This window comes from Parus major, chromosome 22, assembly GCF_001522545.3.
Source record: "Parus major isolate Abel chromosome 22, Parus_major1.1, whole genome shotgun sequence".
NCBI lineage: Eukaryota > Metazoa > Chordata > Aves > Passeriformes > Paridae > Parus > Parus major.
In genome coordinates, this window is record NC_031790.1 from 2,294,063 (window position 1) to 2,309,854 (window position 15,792).

The 15,792-nt window shown below is 46.0% G+C and overlaps 1 protein-coding gene and 1 long non-coding RNA gene across 5 annotated transcripts in view; both read right to left on the reverse strand.

The window, feature by feature from the left end:
* Positions 1-3,159: 3,159 nt before the first annotated feature.
* On the reverse strand, positions 3,160-12,770 carry CHMP7 (charged multivesicular body protein 7). Of its 4 annotated transcripts, none has more exons than XM_015648925.2 (10): positions 12,414-12,770; positions 11,322-11,496; positions 9,484-9,669; positions 8,681-8,814; positions 8,278-8,326; positions 7,374-7,493; positions 6,775-6,873; positions 5,254-5,314; positions 4,307-4,468; positions 3,160-3,545 (listed from the first exon to the last, which is right to left on the reverse strand). In XM_015648925.2, the coding sequence occupies exons 1-10, from the start codon at positions 12,701-12,703 to the stop codon at positions 3,481-3,483; spliced, it is 1,341 nt and encodes a 446-aa protein (XP_015504411.1). In that variant the 5' UTR covers positions 12,704-12,770; the 3' UTR covers positions 3,160-3,480. The 4 variants fall into 4 exon arrangements, with proteins under 4 accessions (XP_015504411.1, XP_015504410.1, XP_015504412.1 ...); XM_015648924.2 differs by having other exon boundaries at positions 4,307-4,471; XM_015648926.2 differs by lacking the exon at positions 9,484-9,669 and having other exon boundaries at positions 4,307-4,471.
* Positions 12,771-15,458: 2,688 nt separating this feature from the next.
* Positions 15,459-15,792, reverse strand: part of LOC117245410 — a 4,426-nt gene continuing 4,092 nt past the window's right edge. The window contains exon 3 of the long non-coding RNA XR_004500083.1: positions 15,459-15,574. This is a non-coding gene — a long non-coding RNA (uncharacterized LOC117245410). The remainder of the gene's footprint in view (positions 15,575-15,792) is intronic.

Here is a 15,792-nt window from a genome sequence, read left to right on the forward strand (position 1 = left end):
CACTGGATGTGCCACCTCAGTAAATGACAGCTAAGGGTGGCAGTGGCAGCTCATGGTGGCACATCCCAAGCCAGGAAGTTCCCAGGAAATCCTTCTCTGAGATACAAATCAGCTTCTCCTCCCCAGGAGCTCCAAAATACAAAATTTTAGAGCTGTTAAGGTCAGCAAAGACCTTCAAGACCACCAGTCTTGAAGTCCAAGTGTGGCCTCAGCCCTGCCCACGGCCACCCCCAAACTGTGTCCCCAAGTGCCACATCTGGAACTCTCCCAGGGATGGCGATTCCACCCTTCCAGCGCCTGACACTTTCCATGAAGGATTTTGTCCCAGTTTCCAACCTAAACCTCCCCTGGCACAACCTGAGGCCGTAGGAAATGAGCTCCCCTTGCTCTCCCTTCAGCTGCAGTGAGTTGGTGTGGGAAGATGGGATGGGATCCAATTTGCCCAATTTCTGAGCATTTTGGACCACTCCTGATGCAAAGCAAAGTCAGCAGCTCCCCCTGTGAGAGAACACATCTCCCACCCCTAAGGAAGCTGCATTATTTTATAATCAACAGTTCAGCAGGCTTGAGTTAAGTACTATTTTTTTTCCAGGCTCGAGTGAAGTACTATTTTAAACAGCTCTCCAGCATAAGAAGATTCCAGTTTGGTGGCAATTCAGCTCAAAGTTTTTATATTTAATTTCCTCACCCAGCAAGAGGCTGCCCTTGATTTCCTTTCCCTGCTGTCTCACCAAAATATCCTGAAAATTCTCCATTCAGGCACCCTGATTGCATCCCCCACTCTGCATCAAAGGCAAAAAATTACCAGCCACTCCAAATAAAGCAGCAGCTGCTCGGGTTTAACTCCTCAGTGTCGCTTCCAGCACGGCTGATGTATCCCAGGATTACAGGAGAGTGCTTATTCCTGCAGGAATCCCACTGGATTTCCAGGGAAAGAACAAGTTCTGGGATCAGGAGAGAAAGGAGGAGTCAGACTTGAAAAAATCCAGGTTGTAGGTGAGGCCTGAGCCCTGTAAAAAATCTGTGGGAGCTCTCCAGAGATCAGATCAAACCTCAGCCAGATGAAACAGCATCAACAGCCTGGGAATTCCAGGTTTAGGCATCATGGTTTTAGAGGGAAATCTGGTTTTTTATACACCAGGCCACTCAATTTACATCAATTTTCTTTGGGCAGAGGGAAAACCAGTTAGCCTGTCTAACCAGGCTCCCAGTCTGAGCTGCTTAATTACAATTAGAACAAGCTAGGTGAAAAAAATGTCCCAAAATCAGCTTTAGGAATTGTCTGGTATAAAACCAAGGGGTTCCTTAGAGCTGGCTTCCTTTTCAACGTGGGCAAAGTGGTTTAGGCAAAGGGCTGTGACTGTGAGCCTTGAAAGTGCAGATTTGAGATGCAGAGTGATAAAAAAGGGGAAAGGAAAAGCAGGAATTGTGTCCAAAATGACACCAGGAAAGAAGGTGGTGCCACCCAAAAAGCAGCAGAGGCTGCTCAGGAAAAACAGACCAATTATTAATGTGTTAATATTTAATAACGGGCTTTTTAAACCCAGCTTAAAGTCTGGTGGAGCAGTTGCTTAGTTTGGGTTTGAATAAAGCAGCCCAGGAGTATCCCTGCATTCCAGCACAGCTGGAGCAGCAGCTGGAAGAGGGAAAAAGCACAGAAGGTTCCTCAGGTCCATCCCCTCCCCTTTTTTTGCCACACACAGGCAGAAAACACCAAGGTTTTTCTCCCGTTTACTTCCAGAGGAAAGGAATCCAGAGCTTCAAGTCATTTTACATCATTCCATGGGGGAACTGGGAGCTGCAGCCTCCCCTGGCAGGAGCCTGCACTGGTGAGAGGTGACAGAGGGGACACAGCCCCTGGGGACACCCCCAGTGCCACCCTGGGGACACCCCCAGTGCCACCCCTGGCCCTGGGCAGGGACTGAGCAGGCAAGAAATGATCACCAGGAGGGGAAACTCCAGCCCTCATTCCCATTATCCTGAACTGCCACCAAGGAATGGAGTTGGGAGAGGCAGCGTGGAAGTTCTGCAACACATTCCAGTGGTGCTGGAACACATTCCCAGTGGTGCTGGAACACATTCCAGTGGTGCTGGAACACATTCCCAGTGGTGCTGGAACACATTCCCAGTGGTGCTGGGACACATTCCCAGTGGTACTGGGACACATTCCCAGTGGTACTGGGATACATTCCCAGCGGTGCTGGGACACATTCCCAGTGGTACTGGGATACATTCCCAGTGGTACTGGGACACATTCCCAGTGGTACTGGGATACATTCCCAGTCAGGGAGAGGGGCACAGGGCTGGTGATCCATCCACAGGCAGCCAGGCACTCTCCTGCCATGCTCAGGAATCCCAGGGAAGGGCACATTTCCCTCCTGGAAGCTCCGTTTTTCAGGGATTTGGGCTTCCCACGCTCCCTCGTGCATGCCAGGGGTAAAAAGTGACGTGCAAAAGACGAAAGTTTGGCTCGTGTGGGGAGAGACAGCCCTGGAGCAGCTGCAGGTGTGGAGCTTAGGGTTTTGTGCATCAAAAACATCCACAGGGGGGCTGGGTTTGGGCCTTTTTGGGAACAATCCTGTGGGATTGCAGCGCCAGGGCTGAAGGCAAAGCCAAGGCTGCTCTCTCCCAAGGATCTCCCAAGCTGTGCTCTCCCAAGGGATCCCTTCTCTTCCCACCCCAAATCCCTCCGTGGCAGCTCAGAGCCATCACCCTGCAGCTCCCATGAAGTTTTGCTTACAGGGAGGACACAGAAACAGCCACCAGCTCCAATTCCAAGGTGAAATCCAGCAGAAAGAGGCTGGATGACAGCGCCCAACCTTGGCCACAAGAGCCTGAAATTTCTCCAGGGCAATCTTTTGCAGGTCTCCATTTTAAGGCCTTCACGTCATTCCAGAGAGAGGGATTCTTTTGTGCTTCATTGCTGCCCTGTCTGAGCAGCACCAGAATCTCCTAAAACTGAGCAGTTCCAGTGCCTGGCTGTGAGTGCAGGATTCAGAGGGAGGGAACAACAACCACCAGGTGTTTTACCTGGCTAAGGGCAGAACTGACGTGCCAAGTGTTCTAAACAACCACACAAAGAGCGAACGCGGAGCCACTGCAACGCTGCTGCTACTCAGATTCTCAACACCAGCCACAGCAAAGGAAGAGAAATCAAAATCAAACCCAAAACTGAGCACTGTTATGGACACAGAAGAGTTTATCTTCACTGGAGCTATATTCCCAGGAGGGAAGACTGGATGTGGCAGTGACTTGGCGTCACGAGTCAGGTCGAGACTGGTGCAGATGTTGGCACAGAGATGACAAACACCAGCTGGGGCCAGGTCCAGAGCGGATTGTCATGGCAGGAGCTCCTGCTGCTGAGCAAAGACAGATCCAGAAGGACAGGGGGGTGCCCCCCTCTCCTTGGAAGTTCTGGTCATGACTTAAGGAACATTGAGACAACTTCCCAAACTGCAGCAACAGGATTCTGTTGGCTCTTCAGAGGTTCAGTCCCAGAGCTGTTTTGGGTTCAGAAGAAGCAGAGGGAGTCTTTTGTGCCAGATCTACAAAAAGAATTGCAACAGAGATCAGAACTCATCAAACACATCCACAGCTACCCCATAGAATTCCAGAGCGCTTTGTGCTTCCCTGCTCAGCTCCATCCCCCTGGAATCACGTGTTCCATCCCTCTGGAATCACACAATCCATGTTTGATAGGGAATGCTCTGGAAATCGAGCTCATAACCTGTCCAAACAGAAGGAAAATTACATGGCCAATCCTGTGGAATTGTCCATGAACAGATTCACAAAAGGAAAACTGAAACTGTCCAAGACAAATGTAGGGAAAGCTCAGCTCAAGCCGATAAACTCTGGTCATTCACTGTTACTAAATCATAGGATATAAATCATAAACTATGACTGATTTTTAAAAATCATTTAAATTATTTTATTATTTATTTCTTTATCAGTAAATAAAGCCCAGTTTAAGCAGGCCTGTCCCACATAAAGAGCATTCCAGAGAAGATGCTGAGTGCTGGACAAGTCCTGTCTGTTTTATCCTTCCCAACGCTGCCTTTGTTCAATTTTAAAAAGCAATTAGTCCAAGCAGCAGCTCCCTCACAGAGCCCTCAGCTTTCCCTCCACCCTAGGCAAAGGATCCAAGCAGAATTCCCAGCTCTCCCAGGCCTAGGATTGGCTGAACCAGGATCCAGGCAGAATTCCCAGCTCTCCCAGGATTTGGTGTAGCTCTGCTGACCCCCTGTGCTGCTCAGGGCTGTCCCAGCTCCCAGAGCAGCTCCCTCCCAGGCCTTGCTGCCATTCCCACCTCCAGCAGACACAGAGAGCTGCTCCAGCTCAGCTTCCAGCTCGGCATCAGAGACACGGGCACTCAGCACCATCTGGGGAACGGGAGGCAGATCCACAGAATCCTTACTCGAGTCCTGCAGGAGACTGTCCAGCTCCTTCTCCAGCTCCTCAGAGTCCATCTCTGCTGATGAAAGAAAATATTTCAGCTCCAAGAAGAATTCAGTGGCATCCTCACAGCACAGCCTGAGATCCAAAACAGAGCTGTTATTCCTCCCATCATTACTCACAAGGAATTTCCTCTTCTTCTTTTAAAGGACTTAAAATTTAGTCCTGATCTCAGAGAGGAGAATTTTTTTTCTTGGCACTGAGGCCAAGAAACTCTTGCACCTTTCAGCAGAGGCAAACAAGCTGCAGCAGCAGCCAGGCCGGAGGAGAAAGCTGATAACTCCAAAAAGCAAAGCAGCAGCCACACCAAAAATGGATTTTAATTGACGTTACACAGCTTTGAACTGAAATCCAGCCCCAAACGAGGAGAATCTGAGATGGAGAAAGTCAGAGGGGAGAACTCCCTGCTCCCCATTCCCTGCAAGGCATCAACTTTGGTACTTAGGGAAGGGTTTATTGCCCCAGGAAATTGCTGGATGTGGGGAGGGAGCAGGGAAGGGATGGAGTGGGAAAAAGAGGGAGCGGGGAAAGGAGGGAGCGGGGAAAGGAGGGAGCGGGGAAAGGAGGGAGCGGGGAAAAAGAAGGAGCAGGAAAAAGAAGGAGCAGGAAAAAGAAGGAGCAGGAAAAAGAAGGAGCAGGAAAAAGAAGGAGCAGGAAAAAGAAGGAGCNAAAAGAAGGAGCAGGAAAAAGAAGGAGCAGGAAAAAGAAGGAGCAGGAAAAAGAAGGAGCAGGAAAAAGAAGGAGCAGGAAAAAGAAGGAGCAGGGAAGGGATGAGCAAAGGATAAAAAGGCCAGGACATACCCAGACCATTGATCCCTACTCCAGCCAGAGTCTGGGCCACTTCATCTTGAGTATCACAAAGCTGAGGGAAAATACACACAATTAGCTTGGGCTAATTCAGGAATGAACTTTGTGCCCTCCTGTAGCTGTTTTATCAAAAGCAGAAATAACAAAAACCAGAAGCTGACCCAAAGGCAGCAGGAATTAGTGCAAAAGCCATTTCCACCATGGTTTTCACGAGGAACAGGAAGATTATTCCAGAATAAATAACGAGACCAAGTGTGGCACATGCCAAGATCAACCCCAAACCAGAACTTCACAGTGGCAGTAAAAATATCTCTCAGATTTGAGCTTTTTCACAGAAACAAAGAGTTGAAATTGCAGCTTGGCCTCCACGATGAGGAAGCTGAAGAGACCAACACGTCAGCCACGATGTTTTGCAGCCCCTCAGCTCGAGCTGTGCTCTCAGTTTGAGCTGATGGTGCTAAAAAAGAAATCCTTGGCTGGTTTTCACACCAGCTTTGGCAGCCAGACTGCTCTGCTCACTTCCATCCCTGCCCTCCCTGAACTGCAGATTACAGAATTAACTAGGTTGGAAAAGACCTTTGAGATCATCAAGCCCACCCTATGAAAAAAAACCACCCAGACAATAAAGTGAAATGAAATAAAATAGAATAAAATGAAATAAAATAGAATAAAATGAAATAAAATAGAATAAAATGAAATAAAATTTAAAAAATAAAAATAGAATGAAAATTAAAAAATTAATTAAAGTTAAATTAAAATAGAATTAAGACAGAATTAAGATAGAATAAATAGAATAAAATAGAATAGAATGAATGTCCTGGGTTGATTATGATGTTAAATTGTATCCCCATTCGTCTAAAATTCTCCCAAATTTGCCCTAAACCAGGACAATGAAATAGAATAAAATTTAGAAAATTAAAATAATTCAAATAAAATAGAATGAAAATAAAATTAAAAATTTAATTAAAATTAAATTAAGATAGAATAAAATAGAGTAAAATAAAAATAGAATTAAAATAAAATAGAATAAAACAGAATGAAATAAAAAGAGTAAAACAGAATGAAATAAAATAACAAATAAAGTAAAATAAAATAAAAATAGAATAAATCAAATAAAAATAGAATAAAACAAAAATAAAACAAAATGAAATTAAATGAAATGTCAGGCTGTTTCATGCACACAGTTGGATTCAAGCTTCCAAAGGTTTGATTTGTATTTTTAACACACCCAAAGACTTCCTAGGAAAGCTGGGTGTTCCCCTAATATTGCTGAATCAAAAATCCCACAAAATGCACAAATTTAAAGTTAAAATGCGTAACAGCAAAGCCAGAAGACATAGAAATCTTCTTCTTGCTGATATTTTAGCTCAAAATTAAGCCAGTTTGCTTTAGTGCCATAAAGGAAAAAAACTAAATAATTAAAAGCAACCAAGGAATTAATAATTAATTAACATCTGGGCAGGTTTCTTGGGAATATTCACACCCCCCTGGTTGCTCCTTTTGCTGTTCCAGTACCTCTTGTATCTGATCCACCAGGTTCTCTGCCCTCTCCACAGTCACATCCTTCATGGAAAGCTTCAGAGCTCCCACTCCAGCCTGGTAGGCATTAAACACCTGGAAATGGAAAATAAAAAGAGGTGGAGATGCAAAATGTAGATGAACTCCTGGCTGGTAGGCATTAAATACATTGAAATTAAAAATATCAAAAAGAGAAAGATGTTTAATGCTGATGAACTCCAAGCTGGTAGGTATTAAATACCTTGAAATTAAAAATAAAAGACAAAATATGTTTACTGCTCATGATCTCCAGGCTGGTAGGCATTAAATGCCTTGAAATTAAAACTAAAAGACAAAAAAATGTTTGATGCTGATGAACTCCAGGCTGGTAGGTATTAAATACCTTGAAATTAAAAATAAAAAGATGCACAATGCTGATGAAAACAGCGGGTGCTCCTCTCCAGAGCTGCTTCCCAAGCAGGATCCTTGGAGAAACACCAGGAAATGGAGGGAGCTTTATCCAGAGGGATATTCCCAGGGTAAATCCCACCCCAGGGTGAAGGAAGGAGTGGAAGACAGGGGCTGGAGGAGGAGCCATGGGGAGGAGCCCACGGTACCATCTGGTCGGTCTGGGAGGCGTAGATCCGATCCAGGATTCCCTGCACTGCATCCAGCTTGGAGTGCAGCTCCTCGATGCGCCGCTCAGTCCTCCGCTTCGACTTGAGGCACCTCAGGGCCTGCCCAGGGACACATACACACACACACAGCTCAGCTTTACACACAAATCTGGGAAGCCTCCCCTCCCCTGGGCTTATTCCCACTCCAGGAATTCCTATTGGCATCATGGGATGAAGCTCTAAAAATGGGGAGGGGCCAAGTGTCCTCCATGCTGCAGCTGAACTTGTGGGTTCATCCAGATATTCCTGGATCACTTGGTATCCAGCAGGAAAATCCTGGATGCCTACTTTGGAAAGGTCAGACCATCTGAAATATTCCAGCTGGCATCTGCAGCTGTTCATGTTCCTGGGTGTTGGAGTCTCCTCCCAAAAAAAGCAATCCTGGTGGAATTTCATGCTGATTAAAGGCAGGTATCTGTAGCCTGTTGCATCACACAGGAAGTAAGGAAAAGCAGAGAAAGGTTGTGAAATGTGTGTTTGTGTTTGTGTAAAACTTGTTCAGAAATGAAAAAAAAAAATTAATTGACGAATTAAAAAAAATATAAAAAAAGGGGCCAGGAGTTGGATTTCAATAATTCTGAGTGGGTCCTTTCCAATTCAGGATATTCTGGAAGTGTCATTAAAAAAACCCCAAACAACCAGGAATCCCAGAGGCACGCACAGAACAAGTGGGTTTAAGAGTTTATTTCCATTTCCCTTCATTACCTCACTCTGGAAAAGTCAATCCTCTACCTCAGTGAGAGCTTTGGTTTCAGAGCCACCACTCCAACACCCCTGCAATGCAGCCCCCAGGTTTAACCCTGGAGCAGCAATTCCGGGACATTTCCCTGGGAATTCCACTCACCAGCTGCTTCTTCCCAGCTCTGCATGCACTCCTGGCATCCTCTTTACACCTGGGAAATGGAAAAAGGAAAGGAAAGGAAATTTCTTCCTTGTTTTACAAACCACAACCACCCTCTCCCCCTCTCAGAGGGGACCACAACGGTGCATTTTGGATACAACCACCCTCAAACCACAGCTGACTCCCACAAGTGTTTGAATGCATCCCAAATCCTTCCAAACATTCCTCACAGCCATTTCCTGCACCTTGTTTTCATAGGGAACAAGGAACAAGGGCTGGAAAAGCTGTCCCAGCACACAGCTGGGACTATTTTGGTTATGAACAGGAAAGAACACAAAGCAGCTTCTAATTGTGTCCCAAAGTTTTACATCCCAAGTTTTGTTCCCACCAATCTTCCCCAAATTACTTCTCTGCTTCCTGGGAAAGGGACTCCACCTTCTGTGACAGCAGCTGCTCACTCTGCATCAACTGATAAACTCCGATGTCCACATCATTCATTGGGGACACCTTGGCGTGGAGACCTCGGGCAAACTTCACGATCTAAAAATCAGAGCAGCACAGGCTGCAGTCACTTCCCAAAAATCTGAATTAGGAGTATTTTCACTTGGAAAAAAGGAAAAGAAGTTTTTACACTTCCAGTTTAGGCCTTGGAGTCATGAGGATGTCCCAGTCACCACAGGATTTAATATTAAACTGGGCAGGATCAGGATCAGCAGGGTGGAAACAAAAAGCTTTAATGGAACACCTGGAAGATTTCAAGCTGTCCCTGGATTCTGGAAGTGGGTGGGAATGCCAGACTCCCAAGGACTTCAGAACACTACAGGGAAAGTGGAATCTCAGAGCTGAGTGCCTCTGTAGGAAGTGACAAACAGGAAAAGACTTTTCAAAAAAAGCATGGAATTCCACACTGATTCCAGAGGTGTGGAGTTTGTGTAGCTGGGAACAGTCAACCTGCAGGGTCTGCCATGGTATTAACTCTTACATTAAATCAGAATTATTTTAAATGTTTAAAGAACACTCTGCCATGCCAGAATGAGGATTTCTTGTCACCTACAACCAGCTAACAACATTGGAGCATGTGGAATTTACCTTTCCGGAGAGCAAACACCCACTTGAGCCACCAAAACAGCCAAAATCCATTTCTCTCTGGGCAGATGGAACGCAAGACAGGGATGATACCACCCAAAAGCAGTCACCTGGACCCTGTACCTTCTCTCCATTCTGTTCCAGGATGGTGACCCTCTTCTCCTTCTGCAGTTGCAGCAGCAACAAGTAGAAGGTCCTTTCATCTGGGCAGAGCCCGGCACAGAGGGAGCGCAGCTCGGAGAGGGCGACCACGGGGTGGGAAGAGAGGGCAGAGTTCTGGTAGAGGCGATAAACTTCCTCTGCCTTCTCCTGCAAGGGATCCAGGTGATGCCTTAGGATTTGACCTTTGGTATTTCCCAAATGCTGTACTGCATTAGTGCATTGTGAACTCCACACAGAGCATTACTTACTCAGTTTGGGTGGACAAAACAATCCCTGCGGGCCTGAAATCCAAGGACACTCTACTGCCTCAGGGACCCAGAATTACAAACATGAGTGAGTTATGGGGCAGCAAACTGGGGGTGAATTACTTCATTACCTGAAGCTGTAATTAGAGAATCAACCCCTGATATGACAATGGGCCAGACTTGTATGAAAAACTGGTGTGTGCATCTGGGGTGCAGCCTCTGTGAGGCTCTGGCTGCCCAAGGGGTCTCTGCTGAAGGCCTTCAATCAATCTCTGCTTTATTCTCTTCATCTTGTCCAGCCTCTGGTCTGGGGAGCCACTCCAGGGCATCACAGCAATGCTGTCAGCCCACACAGCATTCCTGCTCTTCCCAAATCCTCCCACACCTCCTTCCTCCCAACTTGGACATCTCCTGTTTTATTCCAGAGTGACTTTCAGAATGAGCTATAGGGAACTCTCAAAATAGTTCATCCACAAAAACCAAAACTCCGCTATTGACATTCCCTGAAATGCTGTGGAATACCACAGGAACCACGAACTGGATTCCCTGGAAATCCCTCCCCAGGTATGAAGCAAATAAAAATTCCTGCCTTTTAAAGATTTCCTGCATTTCTGCTGGACACAGAAACCCAGCAAGACCTGGGGCTCATTCTGCAGAGTCACAGAATAACAGAGAGAGAAAAGGGGCTGGGACAGGATCCAAGGGCAGCTCCAATCCCATGTGAATGCAGCTTGAATAATGCCCAGGGAACTTGGGTTGGTGGGACATTGGATTTCCAGGCTGTGACTGTCCCATGCCCTGCTCATCCCTGGAGCAGATGGAGCTCAAGCTGAGAGTTCCTCATGTCCTACACAGGAATGGGCTCCAGCCTGGGATTTCCAGCTGGCTCCCAGCACAGTTCTTGCCTTCCTGGACAAGCAAGGAATTGTGTCTCTCCTTTTTCTTGGAGTCAGTGAAATGTCATTGTCACAGCCATGGAATGGTTTGGTCTGGAAGGACCCGAAATCCCATCCAGGGCCACCCCTGACATGGCAGGGACACCTCCCATGGGCCCAGGGTGCTCCAGCCTGGCCTTGGGCACTTCCAGGAATGCAGAGGCAGCCACAGCTGCTCTGGGAGTTTCATCCCACCCTCATAGCCAGGAATTCCTTCCCAATATCCCATCCAGCCCTGCCCTCTGGCAGTGGGAGCCATTCCCTGTGTCCTGTCCCTCCATCCCTTGTCTCCAATCCCCCTCCTGCTCTCCTGAAGCCCCTTCAGGCCCTGCAAGGGGCTCTGAGCTCTCCCTGGATCCTTCCCTTCTCCAGGTGAACATTCCTAGCTCTCCGCCTGTCTCCAGCCCTTGGAGCAGCTCCATTATTTTCAAGGAACATCAGTAGATCTACATCCCTTCCCATCCCCAAGTGCCTCCATCCATCTCTCTCCAAGCTTTTGAACACCCCAGGAGCACCAATGAAGATCTGCTCAGCCCTGACCCTTCCTTCCCAGCACGTGAAATGACTCCCACTTTTCCTGGAGATGCACAGTCTCAGGAAATATTTCAACAACACTCACCTGAAGCAGCTCCACGTAAATCAGAACCTCCTCTTCCTCGGGAATTTTGCTGTCCCCCAGCACGCTGGAGAGGGTCCATTTGAGGGGCTTTAGGATGAAAACTCCCACACCCCACGAGATCCAGCTGCTGTCTACACTGGCCATGAAGTCTGACTCCCTCTGGAGCTTTCCACGTCTAGAGAAAAGATAATTCATGTGGAACTGAACACAGTCAGTCTAAACCTTGGATATCCTGCACTTTCTCCATTCCAGTGGCATTTTCTTTCACCAAATCCAGCTCAAGTTTGAGATCTTATGCTGGAAGCACACAGAGGTTTCCACTCCTCCCCTGCTTCCTCTGGATCCCAAGTGCCTTTTGTTTACTCTTTTTTTCCATTTTGCAAGTTTACCAGTTTACCGACTCAAAACTGATGAGGCATCAAACAAGGAAATTAACATGGAGGGTCAATTTTAGCCATTTCACAATAGTTCTGTTTCTATATTAAATTGCAGCTTCTCAGATCTACTGGTTTTTAATTTTCAGGTCACCAAGAGAGCTCCTGCTGGTTTGAGCCTCTTTGAGAATACCAGTCCCGGGTTCCAATTTCACAGCACAAAATCTCTGGTTGCAAACACCAGCTCAACACATCCCCGGTGCCCTCGGGAGCTGTGACATCGCAGCACTCCGGGGAACAGCCCCTTATTTAACACCAATATTCCTGTGGGATCCCCTGTCCTCTCATACCTCCTGTGAGCCCCTGGGTGAGCTCCGATTCCCTGTCCAGCTCGGCCTCCCAAATTCCACACAAGCACCATAAACTGCAATTCACAGATTCCCACACTGGCTTGGGTTGGAAGGACCTTAAATCCCAGCCAGTGCCGCCCCTGCCATGTCCAGGGACACATTCCACCATCCCAGGCTGCTCCAAGTCCTGTCCAACCTGGTCTTGGACACTTCCAGGGATGGGGCAGCCACAGCTTCTCCGGGCACGCTGTACCAGGGCCTCACCAGGCAGAATTCACCCTCCAGGCTGGCCCAGCACGGATCCATCGCCAGCCGCATCCCCTGACACCCCCCACATCCTCCCCAAGGCCGTCCCCGACCTCCTTTACCTGAGCAGCTCCCTGAGGACGGTGCCCAGCCCCAAAGGGACGCTGCCCCGCCGCTCGAATCCGTTCTGCAGCTCCCTCAGGCACGTCCTCACCGCACCCCTCCGCCGGCCGCGGGCCAGCACCAGCCCGACCCAGAAGGCCATCTTGCTGTCCCATTCGGTGCTGTTCACCTCGCGGCTCTGCTTGAAGGCCGAGAACAGAAAGGCCATGCGCTCGTCATCCGTCTCCCACTCCGGGGGCAGGTCCCCGGCCGGGGCCGGCCCAGGGGGGGCCTCCCCCGGGCTGCACATCTACGCGAGCCCCCGGCTCCGCCGCGGCCTCCGCCCGGCCCGGCCGCCCGCCTCAGGGGAAAGGCGCACGGCGCATGCGCGGTTCTACCCCCGCGCCCCCCCCGCGCTACTTGGTGTGGGCCGTGCCGTCCCCCCTCCGCAGCCCCCGTGGTGGTACCGCCCGGAGGGGTCAGCGGCCCCGCCCCCAAGTGCCGATGCTGTGACGTCATTTAACGTCACGCGTTGTGTAATAAGTGACGTTACAGCGAGCGGTGAGAGGGCGGGGTTTGGAATTATTTATAATAATTATATCTATAATATAGATTTCACACATGGATCATATGGAGAATATACGCTGTATATTATTTTTCATCACATAATATATTTAATAAAAATAATAATAATATTAACAGTAATGATATAGATAGCATAATGTATATATAGCATAAACTACAGAATAATAAAATTTTGTTAATTAATGAATGATATCATAACTAAATATTAATTAGCATATAAAATATATATTAGTATTTTCTATAATACTATATTATAGATATAAAATAATATACTTAATATATTAGTATATTAATATATTATTTACTATATATTATATATTATCTTTATATGTATCATATATATTATAAATAATATATTGTGTATATTATATTAATATAATACTTTATATACTTAAATATAGTACTATAAAATATATATTACATTTATATTTTTATATACATATATAGTATAATGATATTATATCATTATACCATAATATAAAATTATATTAGATTATAATATAACATTATAATGTTATATTATTATCATTATTTAATATATAATGGCTCTAATTCAATACAATATTATATAATGTATAATAATGTCTGATTGTATACATTATATAATAGCACAATATATATGTTTTTGTATAGCGTACAATTTGTACAGAATTTGATGTAACACTATTTTATAATACTATAATTTATATTAGAGTGAGGGAGATTTTATATGTATCTTCTATATATTTATCTATATCTATACCATCCTGATAGATATAAAAAATAATGTATCTTATTTATATATAAAAAATAAAAATAAAAATAAAAATAAAAATAAAAATAAAAATAAAAATAAAAATAAAAATAAAAATAAATAAAAGTAAAAATAAAAACAAAAATAAAAATATGCACAGGACACTTTTTAAAATAGATATTATTCTAGTTATTATATATTTTATTTATATAAATATTTGGGACCCCTTGGGCTGAGGTCAGACCCCTCTGTTGGTCCCACTCTGGGGCTTCTCATCCTCGTCCCTGTGTTCTCCTGATCCTTGTCCCCTGTGCCATGCAATCTTGGAATTCCAGATGGATTTGGTTTGGGAAAAACCTCAAATCCCATTCCCCCATCCCAGGCTGCTCCAAATCCCATCCAAGCTGGCCTTGGACACTTGGGCACTGTCCCTGCATCCCCCAGCCCCAAATCTGGGATTTCCCAGAGCAGGACTGGATGCTCTGGGAAAAGGAAAGGCAAGCAGGACCCTCTGGAATTCCGGGAATTCCTGGGGGAGTGGGGAAGGGATCGGCCACGACTGGAGCTGTTCTTGTTTCATCTGTGCTGTTTTCCCGTTTGGAGCCTGATTCAAAGATTAGGGAGGAAAGGGAATTGAAATTGGAATGAAATAAAATTGGTCCAAATTCCAAGGAATTTGGTGACGCCTCCTTGGCTGTGCTCCCCTGGCAGGAAGGCAACAAATTCCCAGGGCTTCCTTTAAACCAATCCATGGAAAATAGGGAATGACTCAGCACAAGCAGGGTTTATATTTTTAGCTCCTTCCAAACCAAAATTTCTTATTAATCCCTCCAGTTTTAGCCCCAAAATAACATCGTTTTGTGCCTGGAAAACCATTCCCCACCTGAGGAGCTGGTATTGCTCCAGCCAAAATCCAGCCTGGCTTTAATGTTTTGGGTGTTATCAGGGAAAAAAACGCTAATCCAGGAAGGAAACGGCAGCGTTGGATCACGAGGCTCCGCTCAAGGGAGACTCACAGGGCTCTGTAAACCTGAGAGATCTGGCCTTGATCCAGAGGTGGCTGGAGCAGGGATTACATGTTGGGTGTTATAAATGAGATTAGAATTTTGACAACTAGGTCCCTTGGGTTAATAACAGTTGAATTAAAAATTAATACAATTTAGTAAATTGAATAGTATTTTGGTATAAAATAATACAATTTAATGAAAGAATACAATTTAGTAAAAAAATTACAATTTATATCTATAATTTGCCAGAATATTATTGGACAGGGCTTGGAGCAGCCAGGGACAGTGGGAGGTGTCGCTGCCCATGGCAGGGGTGGCACTGGATGAGCCCTTCCCACCCAAACCATTCCAGGATTCCGCAGTTCTTCCCCAGGTTTCCACTGCTGGACATTCCTGCGGTCAGGAATATCCCTGGGCTCAGCTGTCCCAGCTGTGTCCCCTCCCAAAGTCTCGTTTCTTGTCCCACTCGAATCAGGAAAAGCCTGGAGGTTTTGTAGCCCCACTCAGAAATACCAAAAACATCTTGCTGTAAACAACCCCAGAGCCAGCTCAGACCCAAAACAGCTCCTGAGAGCAAAATCAAATAAATCCGGCCTCCCAAACTGGCACAATCCCTTCTGGAAATTCAGGAGAAAATAACATGATATAACTTACCAGATATAAATTAAAATATAGATGGGTGGGAGAACACCAATCCACATGCTCTGAGAAATTTGGGATAAAAGATTCAAGGCATCCTCAATGTTTAACCACCAAAACCAATTTTTAATTTGCTTTTGTAGCTGTGCACGGAGAGGGAACAGCAGCAGCTCTGTCTCCTCACGGATGAGAGTTTAAAACCCCACAGAGTTTTAACCTGGGTGAGGAAAAAGGGCAAGGAAAAAGTTGAGCTTTTTCTGAAAAAGCTGGAATTTATCCATCATTTTGACCTGCTGAGCCAGAGGTTTCTGCTCCACTTTCCAAGCTGGCAGGTGGATGTGGAGTTTGGATAAGGAGTTTGGATCAGGAGTTTGGATGTGGAGTTTGGATAGGGAGTTTGGATAGGGAGTTTGGAGTTTGGATGTGGAGTTTGGA

Excerpts from the sequence above, each read along its gene's own strand:
- CHMP7 (XM_015648924.2), bottom strand. The coding sequence starts at position 12,703 with ATGTGCAGCCCGGGGGAGGCCCCCCCTGGGCCGGCCCCGGCCGGGGAC. Across the intron at positions 8,815-9,483 it reads TGGAACAGAATGGAGAGAAG|ATCGTGAAGTTTGCCCGAGG; the intron begins GTACAGGGTCCA and ends TCTGATTTTTAG. Across the intron at positions 7,494-8,277 it reads GAGCTGGGAAGAAGCAGCTG|GCCCTGAGGTGCCTCAAGTC; the intron begins GTGAGTGGAATT and ends GTCCCTGGGCAG.